A 15,338-nucleotide genomic window follows, 5' to 3' on the forward strand; every position below is an offset into this window, starting at 1 on the left:
TGGTCAGAGGAGCCTGGAGGGCTACAGTCCACAGTGGTCACAAAGAGTTGGACAGGACTGAGCACACATGCACTTCCAAGCCTGATCCCTAAAAACTCTAGTGCAGTCCTCTCTTTTCTCCTTTCCCATCCACTGCCTGGATGGAATAAACATCCAGGACCTAGGGGAGGAGCCTCAGATGAGAGAGAAGCCTGAGTACATGAGTCACTAGAAGGAAGAACACAGTCTGAACAGAAAGAGCAAAAATGTTGCTACGTGAATGGAGAATAAACTTTTACTGTATTAAGGCCGTTTGGGAACTGTTTGTTATGGTTGTTTGCCAACGCTGTGAAATTGGATGTTTATTTAAGAAAGTTCATTCCTCTCCCTCTCCCACCATGAGTGGACTACACATCTCCATTTCAGTGATGGTTGGTTTGGCCTGTGGGATGTTAACAGACAAGAGGTGACATGGTATGCTTTAATACACACTTCAGTAATTCTGCACTCTCTTACGCAACAGCCCTCTTGCTCTTTTCTTATCTCCTTGAGAACAAGCTCCAGCTAGATCCTGGGCCAGAGCACGAGACACCTGACAAGCAGACCTGGATCCCGAGAACACGGTGGAACCAGGCCCAGCTGAGCCCAACATACCAGCTCCTACATCCAGAGGAGTGAGCGAGAACAAGTGATTATTGTTTTAGCCACTGACTTTTGCGATAAGTCTGTTACACGGCATACTGTGGCAACAGTTGACTGATACACAAATGAAGTGTGTGTGCCACTCTCATGGGGCTGCCATGTTAAGCTTCCACTTGATGGCTGTTCTTTATCTCACTTAAGTTTTATGCCAAAACTCTTATAAATGAAGAGGTATAAGAAAACACTTGCCCAGGGGCACACAGGAAGTTTGGTATATCAAATTCATAAGCCGAAATTTATTTCCTTCTGTGCCAAATGCACTGAGGGAATGTGAAAAAAAAAAAAAGCAGACAAAATCAGGAAGGTCTGGAACAGAACTTAGATGTTTCCACAAAATGCCAATTTAAAAGTGCTTGTCTGGTCTTTCCTGGTGGCACAGTGGATAAGAATGTGCCTGCCGCTGCAGGGGACACAGGTTCAATCCCTGGCCCAGGAAGATTCCACATGCCACGGAGCAACTAAGGCCATGTGCCACAACTACTGAAGCCCATGTGCCCTAGAGACTGGGCTGCACAACAAAAGAAGCCACCACAATGAGAAGCTCTCGCACCTCAAGAGAAGCCCCTGCTCACTGCCACTACAGAAAGACCTGACAGCAACAAAGACCCAGTGCAACCCCCTCAAAAAATAAAATAAAAATAAAAAAATAAAAGGGCTTAGTAATGCTCCTGGACATTTGGAAAGTTCAGAGCAAATAAACAGTGACCAGCTTCGCCCCCTGGGCTGTTCATTTATGGAACTGAAGATGTTGGACGGAGTGAAGATACAACTTTTCTAAGAAAGACTTGAATAGTTGCAGTATACTACTATAATGGGTTGAAAACGAAAGCAAGAACCTTTGTAGGGACATATTCAAGGTTAATTCAAGGAGAAAAACCGAACCTTGGGACACTACGTCCCTAGGAGCCCTGTGAGAAAAAGAACACAGCAAGCCTCTGGGGGCTGCCTGCTCCCACCATCGCCTTTCAGACAATGTTTGTAACAAGCGTCCTAAAGGAGCATCAGCGGTGGGGCAGGAACTGCCCATCTCGAAAAGAAGGGAGACAACGGGCCCCCAATAGCAGCAAAGAGCAGTGGAAACCTATCTGTATCTCCCTGTGTTTCATCTCTAGGACCCCTGGTTCGGATTCTTTAAGTGTGAGCCCCGCAGGCGTTCACCTCCAGAAGAGGGAAAGGGGGTGGGGGATTTCCGGGAAGCTAAAGGCAAAACACGTGGGGACTGCACTGGGATGGGTGTCTCCTGCAAGCTGGGACTGCTGTAAAGCGCGCGAGCACGTCTGCACATCCATACTCAACAACGATACACTGCACACTTAGTACACCCACACCCAACCGTACGCCCTTCCCCCCGCCGACCTCCCACGCCCCTGCTGCGGCTGAGCAGCGAATTTCCGGAGAGGAGTGAGTGCAGCCCCCTAGAAAACCGAGGGCGTGGCACCCACCCTGGCGGCTCCTGCTGCCTCCACCTCGGGGTCCAGGGAGCTGGGGGAACTGGGTAAAGGGACCGCGCGCGCGGGAAGAACGGGGTCCAGCAGGGCGGGCAGCAGGGCGGAGGGCGCGGTGGGGGAGTGAGCGACCCGCGATGGCCCCGCCCCCCGGCCGCCGGCCCCGCCCCCGCTGCGGCGGGCGAGAGGAGGGGAGTGGCGGGCGCGGCCTATATAAGGCGAGGGGCGGGCGCCGCTCTTTTGTCTTTTGCTGCAGCAACGCGAGTGGGAGCCCCGGGACCGCGGACTGCAAGCGGAACTTCTCGGTGAGCGGCTCTCTGGGGCGGAGGCCCAGTCCGGGTGGGGTCAGAGCGGGTTTTCCTGGCGGGTGCGCGGGGGCCTCGTCGGGCGCCTTTTCCCCGACGGGATGCCGGGGCGGGCGGGCCACACCCTGGGGTTGCGGAGCCGGGTGCGGGACGTGCCCAGATCCTCGGCTTCGGGCTGTCGGGAACGCCCCAGCCCGAGTGCCACGTCGTGGAGCGGAGGCGGGGAGGGTAGAGGGGGCCGCTGGCTTCCGGCCAACCGCCTTGATTTGCCCGCTAGAATTGTTTTAAGAAAATGGCAGACAAGCCCGACATGGGGGAAATCAACAGCTTCGATAAGGCCAAGCTGAAGAAGACTGAGACGCAGGAGAAGAACACCCTGCCGACCAAAGAGAGTGAGTCCGCCCCCGCCTCCGGGTCCGCGGGCTCCCAGCCCAGTCCCCACCCCGCCCTTCCCGTTAACCCAGCCCCACACCCCATCCGGCAGTTGCTTCCCATCGGGCGGCCTCAGCCCCTGTTTCTGTTGCACAAAGCGCCTCTCTCTTCCCAGCCCCACGCCTCTTTCTTAATCCCTAGACCTCGTGGGTGCCTTGCCCAAACCAGGTTTGCAAGCGCCCCGTTTGGGGGGGTTTGCCAGGGGTCCCCATCCCCCCAGTGTCCATTTCCTGCTCTCTCCACAGCCATTGAGCAGGAGAAGCAAGCAAAGTGAAATTTCCCGCGAACCTGGAGGATTCTCCACCGCATCATCTTGGAGACCTTAGCCGTGATGTGGAGGAAGAGCCACCTGCAAGATGTACACGCGCGACAAGCTGCACTGTGAACCCGGGCACACCGTGCCGTCGCCACCGGCCCGCGGGTCTCTGAAGGGGACCTTCCAATCGGACTGCCAAATTTCTCCGGTTTGCCCTGGAATATTATAGAAAATTATTTGTATGATTAATGAAAATAAAACACACCTCGTGGCATGGCTGGCGTGCTCTCTCTCTTAGTTGAGTATGCGTGGGTAGTGCCGCTGCAGCGAAACCCCGGCGGCGCGCAGGAATCGGGAGTTCCTGCCGCAGAGCGGGGGAGGGGGTCGCAGAATGGGCTGGCTTGGAGGGGACCATTTTTTAGTTTTGGATTTGCCTGTTCCTCCGTAAGATTTCATAGGTTATTAGCCACTTATTCTTGCTTATAATGCAATCGATGCAAAATTTAACCCCACTTTTAAGTTCCTGGAAGCTGTCTTGGAAAATGCTTTGGCAAAAGGACATAATTGTTTTTGATAAGCTTTTCCAGTCCCACCGTTTTTTGTTTTTGTTTTTGTTTTTCTGGCCGCCTCTTAATTCTGATGACCACCAGGAGAGAACAGAGAGTTCACGTCAGAGAAGAAAGGGGGGAAAAGACGGAATCCAGAATGTTGGAAATTGGGCGAGGTCACCAAAGTACCCCGGTAGCTTTCTCTTGGGGCCTAAAAGAGGAGGCATGGGAACAAACAAAGGCGGGATCCAGGGAAAGAATGCCAGACTATCAGAACTGGAGGAACCAGCACCAGAACTAGAGGAGCTATGGGGGACAGCCTAGCTTTTTGTCTTTTAACCCGAGCTCAAAAGCGTTAGCCATTAGAGGGAGTGCTGGGCTGAGCAGCCTCGGGTGCTGTGATCAGCAGGAAGGGTGGGGATGTGGAGGGAGGGCTGGCGCCGGCAGGGGCAGCAGAACCCTGCTGGGTCACACCCCTGGCCCCATAGGGAAGGGCCGAGCCAGCCGCAGGCCTTAAGGAAGGAGGAAAGCCTGATACGGTGGGGCTTTCTGAAGCTTAAGAACAGGCTTGTGATTCTGGGTGGGGGAGGAGGTTGGGGGGTGGAGTTCCTTCAAAGGAGGGTGGTGGTAACACATTGTATATTGATTTGTCCCGTCAGGCTTTCCTAGTAGCTCAGTGGTAAAGAATTCGCCTGCTTATGCAAGAGACACAGGAGATGCAGGTTCAATCCCTGAGTTGGGAAGATACCCTGGAGGAGGGAATGGCAACCCACCCCAGTATTCTTGCTTGGAAAATCCCATGGACAGAGGAGCCTGGCGGGCTATATAGTCCATAGGGGTCCCAAAGAGTCAGAAACTGCTGAGCATAGAGTGCACTGCCTGACAATCAGTGGCTGAATGGTGGGTGAGGGCAGGTATTTGAAGTGTGACGCCTGTCCAAAGGGACCTTAAAATCCAGTGGGTAAGACCTCTGGGACCACAATCAGGGACACCTAGGCTGAGGGAGTTATTGCCCCTTTGACATAGAGGGGCTTGACAGTGAGACCTGTGCTATGGAGGCTAAGTGGGCCTGGGAAAGAGAAATAAGGGACACACACAAGCCATCAGGCCAAGGGACACTAATCTTTACTGGATGTATGCTATGGGCCAGGCACTGTGCTCAGAGCTTTAATTTTCAAAAACTATTAAGGCAGGATCACTGCCTTAATGCATGCGATCCCTGGGTTGAGAAGATCCCCTGAAGGAGGAAATGGCAAGCCACTCCAGTTTTCTTGCCTGGGAAATCCCATGAACAGAGGAGACTACGGGCAGGCTACAATCCATGGGGTCACAAAGAGTTGGACACTACTCAGCACGCTCATGCATGCATGCACGCATTAAGGCAGAATGATTATCATCCCATGTTACTGATGGAGAAACCAAGATTCAGAGAGACAAGGAATTTGCTAAAGACACACAGCCAGTGAGTAGTGGAGCCATAATGTAGGGCCAAGGGGGTTCTTTGGGGGACCTTAACAACCGGACGTTCAATATATCTCTTGTGTCTGTTTCATGAGCATCCACTCCTTGAAACATTAATAATTGCACCAGTTGGGGTCTATTGTTGGTAGACTGAGGAAAAAGGAAATAAGAAATCACTACCACCTTCAAAAAACAGTAGCACAGTTGTCTGCGGGGCAAGAGGGCTTTGGAGGAAGATAAAGCTGGATGGGGGATCAGTGGGCTGGAGTGAGAGAGATTGGGAGTGCCTCTGCTGTTTTCCGTGGGATGGTCAAGGGGGGAGTCTCTCAGAGAAGGGGGCCTGCAACAAAGATCTAGGGATTCGAGAAGGAGAAAAGTAAACATCTGGAGGGATAAGATAGGCATGTTCCCTAGGGGAGGAACAGCAAGTGCACGCTCACCCAGTGGCCGCTGAGGAAGAACAAAAAGCTGGGCTGGAATGGGCATGGCCTAGGGAGCTGAGGTGTGAGAGGCCAAGAAATGAGGGGGCAGGTCTTGACATCCTTGGGCTGTTGGAAGGTTGACTGCTGAGGGATTCCGTGCCCCCATCCCAAGGTGCTGCATAGGCACCCCTCATGGGGATGAAGCATCCTGTCTGGCCACACCCCACTAAGGCCCTTTCTGGACCAGCCTGCTCTCCAGGGGCTCCATCTGGGACATAGGTCGCAGGCCCTCTACTCCCCAGATCCCACCGACTCCTCGTCCCCAGTGGGGTCACCCAGGAGAATAGCTTCAGATTCCCATTCCTGTGACCCTCTTCTTCTCAGAAGATTCCTATGACTTTCTCACCTCCTCCCCAGGAAATCCTTTCTGTTCTGAGGTGGTGGGGAGCCCACGATAGCCTTGCTCTTCCTAAGAATTTAAGAAGACAAAAATAAGGAGGAGATTTAAGACACTTTTGCTTTTCCACTCAGAGACAGTGATCGAATGGGGCCCGGCCCTGGTGGGGAAAGGAGATGCGGATGGGCAAAGCGGGTGTGAGTTATCATTTCAGAAAGCTGATCACACTGCATTGGTTTACGGGGCAAGGCTGCCCTTCCTCACCCCATCCAGGCTCCTGAGCTGTTTCAAGGAGTGCTCATCTAGATACCTCTCAGCCTGAATGGTAGAACCCCCAGAAGACAGACCCAGAGGGCCAAGTACTGGCCAAGAGGCCCACCTTCCTAGGCCCCATCTCTTTCCCCCCGGTTGATCCCAGGAAATCCTACGGGTGTCAGAACCAAGAACTGGGGTATCAGAGAACACTGAAGCACCTCAGGCCTACCCTCACCCCCCTCCTCCCTCCCTTATCCCACCATTTTTATTCCTCCCCACCTGGGAATAGTGACACCTTTGAGAAAGTTATACTGAATTACTGGTTTCTGCCCTTTTCCTCCTATCTAAGCATTCAGGAACCAGTTATTGATCCAATAACAAAATGAGGCTTGCTTTGAAACTAGAATACAATTTGTAATGTTCCTTTTTAAACACACCTGAATTGAATTTCTGGTTTCGTTTCCTTTTTAAAAAAAAAAAATTATTTTTGGTTGCACTGTGTCTTCATTGCTGCACACGGGCTTTCTCTAGCGGTGGTGCATGGGCTTCTCATTGCGGTGGCTTCTCTTGATGCAGAGCACGGGCTCTAGGGCACACAGGCTTCAGTAGTTGCAACTCGTGGGCTTTAGTTGCTCCCCAGCATGTGGAATAATCCCAGACCAGAGATCAAACCTGTGTCTCCTGCACTGGCAGGTAGATTTCGATCCACTGTACCACCAGGGAAGTATTTATTTACTTATTTATTTGACTGCGCTGGGTCTTAGTTGAGGCATGTGAGATCTAGTTCCCTGACCAGGGATCGAACCTGTACCCCCTGCATTGGGAACATAGAGTCTTAACCACTGGACCACCAGAGAAGTCTCTCATTTTCTTATTTCATTTCTAAGACAAGCTTTGATAATTAGGCTTCCATGTTGTGAATAGGGCTCAGGGCTTGGGACTTTCCACTGTCATAGGGTGCACCAGAGTGCTCAGGAAGACAGAAGGCCCCACACACACACTCCACCTTCTGTTCACTAAGCATGTGCTCAGTGCCTTGTATGTACCCCAGGCTGCTGCAGCTGGGAAACCAGATGGAGGCCACCTCAGGGAGCACCTAGGCTAGATCAGAAGGAAGTCCCAACACTTCCCAATCCCCCAGATTGCTCCCCCACCCTCTTCTCTCACCCTCAGACAAACACTTTCTCTTCTCAGGCAATATTAGATGCCTTAAAATAATAGTCTCTCTAGATCCCTCACTCAGCTTCCCCTAATGTTAGCATCTTACTTCTTCGTAGTCCAGGTATCACAATCAATAAATTAATGTTACACTATTATTAATCCCACTCCTGGGCACATACTCAGACAAAACTACAATTTGGAAAGATACATGCACCCCTATGTTCATAGCAGCACTATTTACAGTAGTGAAGACATAGAAACAACCTAAACATCCATTGACAGATAACTAGATAAGAAGACATGGTACATATACACAATGAAATATTCCTCACCCATTAAAAGAAATGAAATAATGCCACTTGCAGCAAAATGGATGGACTGAGAGATTATTGTACTAAGTGAAGTAGGTCAGAAAAAGACAAATGCCATATGATATCACTTATATGTGGATTCTAAAATACAACACAAATGAACTTACCTATGAAGCAGAAACAGACTCACAGATACAGAGAATAGACTGTGATTGCCAAGGGGGAGGTGGGGGGAGGGGAGGGAAGGACTGGGAGTTTGGGATTAGCAGATGCAAACTATTATATGTAGGATGGATAAACAAGTGCCTACTGTATAGCACAAGGAATTGTATTCAATATCTTGTGATAAACTGTAATGGAAAAGAAGGAAACGGCAACCCACTCCAGTGTTCTTGCCTGGAGAATCCCATGGACAGAGGAGCCTGGCGAGCTACAGTCCGTGGGGTCGCAAAGAGTCAGACACAATTGAGCAGCTAAGCACACATGGCATGTGTGTGTGTGTGTGTGTGTGTGTGTGTGTGTGTGCACGCGCACTAGGTTACTTCAGTTGTGTCCCATTCTTTGCCACTCCATATATATTTAACTGAATTACTTTGCAGGACACCAGAAACTGACACAGCATCATAAATCAACTATACTTCATACTTCAACTATACTATATTTTCTCAAAAATAAACATTTTAATTATCCTACTATTAACTAAGTAAAGATCTTATTCAAATTTCACCAGTTTTTCCATGAATGTCCTTTCTCTGTTCCAGGATCCTATCCAGGATCCCACATAACTTTCAGTTATTTCTCTTTAGTCTCCTGTAATCTGTGATCGATCCTCAGTCTCTCCTTTTTTTTTAATGACCTTGACACTTCTTATAAGTGTACTGTCAAGTCTCTCCCGAATGTATCTCAATTCAGGTTTGTCTTGTTTTCCCATGATTCGACTGATGTCCTAGATGTATTTTTGTAAGCTGCTTCACATTCTTTTTGGAGTGGAAAGAAAATGCTAAGTGCCTTTGTTCCCATGCTTTTCCCCACCTTCTGTCATTTCCCTTGAATGGGAAAATCCCTCCTGTGTTTCTCCTCTCTACTCTTCCTGCACTGCTCAACCAGATGTTCAGGAAAAACTCTCCTGTTTCTTCTTTACTGCAACACTCTACTCAGAGAATACCCTACCTCGGGTCACCAAATGGATGGGTTTTCCACACCAGGCAATTCTCTGATTCTCCAGACACCAGCTGGGTGTCCCACAGTTCAGTTCAGTTCAGTTCTGACGTTGCCTACCCAGAGTTAGCAGCAGAGCGCGCAGGCTATGGGCTCAGTGCCACAAAACTGCCCTCTCCCCCAACTTCAGACACCAACTGCAAGCCTGGCTTGACAGTAGGCATTTAATAGACTGAGGCTGAGCAGAGCACACCATGACCCAGTGACCCCAGGCCTAGTGGTGCATTCCAGAGAAATGTGTTCACCAAAGGACATGTCCAAGAATGTTCCACTCATATTAGTAAGAGCACAAACAACCCAAATGTCCATCAACAGAATGAATAGACAGATCCGATGTATTCACACAGTCAGTCATTGAGTTACTCATCAGTAAAAAGGGGCCAAGTGCTGATACCTAATATTGTGTGATTAAATTTGGATGACATTCTAGAAAAGGCTAGAATACCTTTTGATCATACAAGTAACAGTACCTTCTGGGGTGATGAAAACACTGTATTCCTTGACCAAAGTGGTCACTATGTGAGTGTGTATGTGTGTAAAAAGTTATCAAGGTGGACACTTACCATTCATGCTTATATGTACTTCTCCATATGTATGTTTTATTTCAGTAAAAAGATTTTATAATCCTATGAAGAGCTAAGGGTTCCCAGGTTGTAAGACTGCATACTATTAGCTCAGAGGAAAAAGCAGAAAATTATATAAACAGAGCCCGTATCTGGTTCCAAGGGGCAAAAGGAAACCACGTTCCTCTGGCCGTCTCCTTCCTTCTTCCCTGCCTTTGAGTGTTTTCCCCACTTTGAATGACCCTCCATCTCTTTTCTAATTTGTCAAACATTAGCCATCTTACAAAACCTTACAAATCACCACCTTCTCCAGTTAATCCACCTGGATTTCCCACCAATGGCATTCTCTCTGTCCTACCTGCCTCTCTCTACTGGTTCCCGCACACATCTACCACCTTCTTCCTTAGACTGAAAAGAAGATATGTATTCATTGATACTGGTGACTCCCACAGTAGCCAGTATAATAAACACTCAATAAACCTTATTGAACTGTCACTGAAATACCCCACCCTGGCCACCTCACCTGCTCCATCTTGGCCACACTCAAGCCAGGCTGCTACCAGGCCCTCCGCTGTCTTACTGTGGATTCTCTTGTGCATTGACAGGGCCTAAGCATGATGGGTGTGTGGTGCAGGGAAGCCAAACAGCTTCATTTCCCTCCCAGAACCAGAACAGGATGCAGTCCTATGACAATGAGGGGAAGTACAGTGAATTCACAATGAGGCTGTTGGTGGAAAGCTATTTATTAATTACCCAGATGGTAACTGAGTCTCAACCAGTTCAAAGATTTTAGATATTGGGTTGCTGATTTCTGTGAAATGCAGAGGCTGTGTTCTTGTTCAGTTCAATTCAGCTGGCATTTTTTGAGCACTCAGTGAGTGCTTATCACTGTACTAAGCCTATGGAAGCTGTAAAAGACAAAAGCCAACAAACTATGAAAGATGCAATGAAGTAAATGGTAAAGAGAGAGAGAAGCCCAGCACCATGGGAAGTTACGTGAAGCAGCTGTTAACTCTGGACAGGAGGCTGCTTCATGGGGAAGAAGCATTTGAATGAAGACCCAGAGGAGCAAGAATGAGAGCAGGGCTTTCTTAACAGAAGGAGGAGTAATGCATAATGATACCATAGCACTTCCATGGGGAGAAAGAGCAATGGTTCAATGAAAACAGAAGAAGCTTCAAAATTACCCTAGAAAGGTAAGTTGAGCTCTTTATCCTGTAGACAGTTGAGAGCCATTGCAGATTTGAGGTTGGGGCAAAGTGATCTGGAATGTATTTGGTAGAATGTAAAGGATGTTGTGGCAGACACAGAGGGTTATCTACCTGACCACTGTCATCACCTCCACCATCATCACCACCCCCACCATCACCACCACCACCACCATCACCACCATCATCATCACCACCACCACCACCATCACCACCATCATCATCACCACCACCACCACCACCACCATCACCCCCACCCCCACCACCACCATCACCACCACCATCACCACCACCATCACCACCATCATCATCACCACCTCCATCACCATCACCACCACCACCACCACCACCATCACAACCACCACCACCACCACCACCACCACCATCACCACCACCATCACCCACCACCATCAACCACCACCACCACCACCACCATCACCACACCATCAACCACCACCCCATCACCAACCACCACACCAGTTTCTACCCTACCACCATCACCACCACTACCACCACCCACCACCAGTTCTACACCATCACCACCACCACCACCACCACCACCATCACCACCACCATCACACACCACCACCACACCACCATCACCATTCACCACCCCACCATCACCACCCACCACCACCACCACCACCACCCATCACCACCACCCACCACCATCACCACCACCACCACCACCACCACATCACCACCCACCACCACCACCACCATCACCACCACCACCACCACCACCACCATCACCACCACCATCACCACCAACCACCACCACCTACCACCACCACCATCTACCCTCACACCATCACACCACTACCACCACCACCACCAGTTCTACCCTCATCACCACCACCACCACCACCACCACCACCACCACCACCACCACCACCACCATCACCACCACCACCACCACCACCACCAGTTCTACCCTCACCACCATCACCACCACTACCACCATCACCCCCACGTCTAACATCACCACATACTTCTCATTCTTTACCATCCTGCCTTCTTCATGGTCAATGGAAGCTCAGTTGTATTTAGATATGAAGCAGCTGATGAGCTTCAAGGGACACAGCCCCAGGAGTGAGTCTTGATTATGTAAACCTAGGGATCCAGGGGTTCAGCATCACAGAAATTTGTGAGGTTGTTTTGTTTCTGTGTGATTGTCACAGGGATTAGGGGACACTGTTGTCAGTTCATGGACAAGGATCAGAAATGCTTGACATCATGCAATGCACAAGACAATCCCACACACCAAAGATTTGTCCTATGCCCTGCATGACTTTTTAAAAGACTCTTCATTGTAGTGTAATTATGTATAGAGAAAAACACACAGGTCATAAGCCTGATTAATCTTCACAAACTGAACATACCTCAGTGCCTACTTCCAGTCATACACTGACCCTAACTTCTGATAGAATGTACACCAGTATGCCCACTTGTGAACTTTACATAAATGAACCCATGACTTGTGAGTAAACCACTAGGCATTTCTGTAGATGAATATCTCTTTATAATCATTAACTCCAACAACAACAAATTTTGCACAATTTTATTCTACATTGCATTTTCTGAGAATGCAACCATCATGTAAATTTAAATTAAGGGATGTGATGCTGTTTTTTAAAGCTCAGAGTTTTACAAATAGTTGATCGCTACTGCAGAAAATCAATGCACTGAGAGCAATACCTCTTCTGGTTTTTAATTGTTGATACAGCACAGTTGTGTCAGTTTTCATCTGAAGCTGCTGGGTTCAAGGTAATGCTACATACAGGTCAAACATACATAAAGTGCAGACTGCTTTTTTATGTGCAGAATATTTTTGTGCTATATTTTTTCATTTTTTTTAAATTGGAGAATAATTATTTACCATGTTGTGTTGATTTCTGCCATACAACAATGTGAATCAGCCACAAGTATACATATGTCCCTTCCCTCTTGAACCTCCCTCCTCACTCCCACACCATTCCACCCCTCTGGGTTGCCACTGAGGACTGAGTTGAGCTCCCTGTGTTATGTAGCAACTTCCCACTAGCTATCTATTTTACATATGGTAATATATATATTTCATTTCTACTCTCTCAATTCATCCCACCCTCTCCTTCCTGCACTGTATCCACAAGTCTGTCCTCTATGTCTGTGTCTCTATTCCTGCCCTGCAAATAGGTTCAACAGTACCACTTTTCTAGATTCCGTATATACGCATTAATCTATGATATTTGTTTTTCACTTTCTGACTTACTTCACTCTGTATAACAAGTTGAGTTTTATCCACCTCGCTACACTGACTCAAATTCACTCCTTTTTATGTGTGCCATATTAGTCAGTTTTTGACAGCTTGTGCTCCTGCAACAAACATCTCCAAAAATGTCGAAGGCTTACAATGACAAAAGATTTGTCTTTGTTGTTCATATATACACCAGCGGAAGCTCTGCTCCTGTTCCATACGTCTTTTTCACTACGAAAGCCAGGCCAAAGGAGCAACCTGTCATGGCAGAAGGAAAGAGGAGTGGCAGAACCACACAATGGCTTTTCAAGCTCTTCTCAGAAGTGACACTTTTATTCACATTACATTGACCAAAGCAAATCATAAAGCAAGCCTGACATCAATTGAGCGAGGCAATATAAGCCCCTTGCCATCAGGCTGGGATATATAATTCTGATATAGCGAAGGCAGGGAATAATTTGGAGTCCTAATATAATTTACCATATATACTGAAATGTATATCCGTATAATTTTTGTAAATTATCTTTATTTCACTTTTATATTTCCAATGAGGACTTGTAAGGATTTGTTTTTTGAGTATGGGTGTGGATAGATTATATTATCTTTGATTTTCATTTCAGGAAAGAGGAGTGCTATAAATTATTTACACAAAAGGAGAAGTTGGTTCTAAGAGGCTGAGAACCAGTGGTCTGAATCAATCATGGTAATTCCATTCCCTTGCAGAAATTGACTAAAGAATACATATGGGTTGCAATTCTGGCCAGGGAGACTCAAGAGGAAACTCTCAGGAGGACTTCTGAGATGATGGTAATTGTGCTTTGAGGAAATAAGGGAAAATTGCACATGTCACTGTGTAAACGTGTTAACCTTGAACCACAACAGTCATCTTAAAGCCACAAAGGGCCACGCCAAAATGCTGAGAGTGGAAAAATGAAAAGAATCTGGGTAACTGAGGAGCTGCTAAGTTTTCCTGAAAATGTCTCATCTTTGAACTTTTTGTTATATGAAACAATACATTTTTCTGATATTCAAGGAAATCTGTAGTTGAGTTTTCTGTTCCTGGTAGTCAAAAGTATGCTACAATCACCTGGAATGGGAAGACTCTGGGGGCAGAGATGTTAGTATGTAGAATATTGTAATAGTTCAGGCAAGAGTTAATGAGGGCACTTCTCCAGGGGTCCAGTGGTTAAGAACCCATCTTCCAATGCAGGGAACGTGGGTTCCATCCACAGTCTGGGAACTAAGATCCCACCTGCCACAAGGCAACTAAGCCCCAGAGCAGCCAAAACAAAAAACAAACAGAAACAAAACAAACAAAAAGAGGAATGAGGCCTTGAATGAGAGGAAGACCTGCACATAGTGGTGTGTTGGTAAGTGCTTCACAACCAGTTCTCACTTCAGGGTGGAGGTGGATAGGAGCCAGGTTTGTAACATTTGTCAACATCTATTGGCTTCCATGGCGGCTCAGATGGTAAAGAAGCTGCAGCAATGAAGGAGACCTCGGTTTGATCCCTGGGTTGGGAAGATCCCTTGGAGGAGGGCATGGCAACCCACTCAAGTATTCTTGCCAGGAGAATCCCCATGGACAGAGGAGCCTGGTGGGCTACAGTCCACGGGGTCGCAAAGAGTCAGTCATGACTAAGAGACTAAGCACAGCACAGCAATTATTGCCAACACCAAGCTACCAACAGTTTAACCACCAGCTTGTCTGCTTTCCGAAAATTCAACAATTGGATCTTTGCAAGATGGCACCAGCTGGCTTCAGCACACCCCTGGCTGTGTGCATAGGAAACCCGGACGAATAGGCGGGACTAGTAAGACTCCAGATTATGTGGGCAGTTACAGAAGCCATAATCTGACAAACAGGCAAACAGAAACAAACTTTTGCTCATCTCTGCAACTTCATTTCTATGCTTCAAGAGTGGAAGATCAAAGCATCCGATAACCGGGGCATTTCCCATGAAGTGCACTGGGAGACACAGTATCACTTTGGAGGGCAATTTTACAGTCAACAAATAAGTGAAAGTCCCTCAGTCGCGTCTGACCCTTTGCGTTCCCACGGCCTGTAGCTTGCCAGGTTCTTCTGTCCATGGAATTCTCCAGGCCAGAATACTGGAGTGGGTAGCCATTCCCTTCTCCAGGGGATCTTCCCAACCCAGGGATCAAACCCAGGTCACCCGCATTGCAGGTGCATTCTTTACCATCTGTGCCACTAGGCAAGCCCCAAATAAGGATCATAAATTAATTTTATGACCAGCACATTGTATAGAGATACAATAAAACGAGGCCATGATAAAGTGGGTGTCTCTGGCACTGAGCCCTGGGATGGGCAGGGTGAACTTGTAAGACATCTCAGTGTCCTAAAACCTACATCAGGCAAAACACCAATGGGAGTCTGGGGGGAAGCATATGGTGGGAGGAGAGCAGGCTAGGTTGGCC

The 15,338-nt window shown here is 48.1% G+C and overlaps 1 protein-coding gene across 1 annotated transcript; it reads left to right on the forward strand.

Annotated features, from left to right (window-relative positions):
- The first annotated feature begins 2,121 nt into the window (after window positions 1–2,121).
- Window positions 2,122–3,393, forward strand: TMSB10 (thymosin beta 10). The gene is made up of 3 exons (XM_043468691.1): window positions 2,122–2,431; window positions 2,709–2,823; window positions 3,109–3,393. The coding sequence occupies exons 1-3, from the start codon at window positions 2,264–2,266 to the stop codon at window positions 3,135–3,137; spliced, it is 312 nt and encodes a 103-aa protein (XP_043324626.1). The 5' UTR covers window positions 2,122–2,263; the 3' UTR covers window positions 3,138–3,393.
- Window positions 3,394–15,338: the final 11,945 nt, after the last annotated feature.

The sequence above is a fragment of the Cervus canadensis genome, chromosome 5 (assembly GCF_019320065.1).
Source record: "Cervus canadensis isolate Bull #8, Minnesota chromosome 5, ASM1932006v1, whole genome shotgun sequence".
Taxonomy (NCBI): domain Eukaryota; kingdom Metazoa; phylum Chordata; class Mammalia; order Artiodactyla; family Cervidae; genus Cervus; species Cervus canadensis.

Excerpts from the sequence above, each read along its gene's own strand:
- TMSB10 (XM_043468691.1), top strand. The coding sequence starts at position 2,264 with ATGGCCCCGCCCCCCGGCCGCCGGCCCCGCCCCCGCTGCGGCGGGCGA. Across the intron at positions 2,432-2,708 it reads ACTGCAAGCGGAACTTCTCG|AATTGTTTTAAGAAAATGGC; the intron begins GTGAGCGGCTCT and ends TTTGCCCGCTAG. Across the intron at positions 2,824-3,108 it reads CACCCTGCCGACCAAAGAGA|CCATTGAGCAGGAGAAGCAA; the intron begins GTGAGTCCGCCC and ends CTCTCTCCACAG.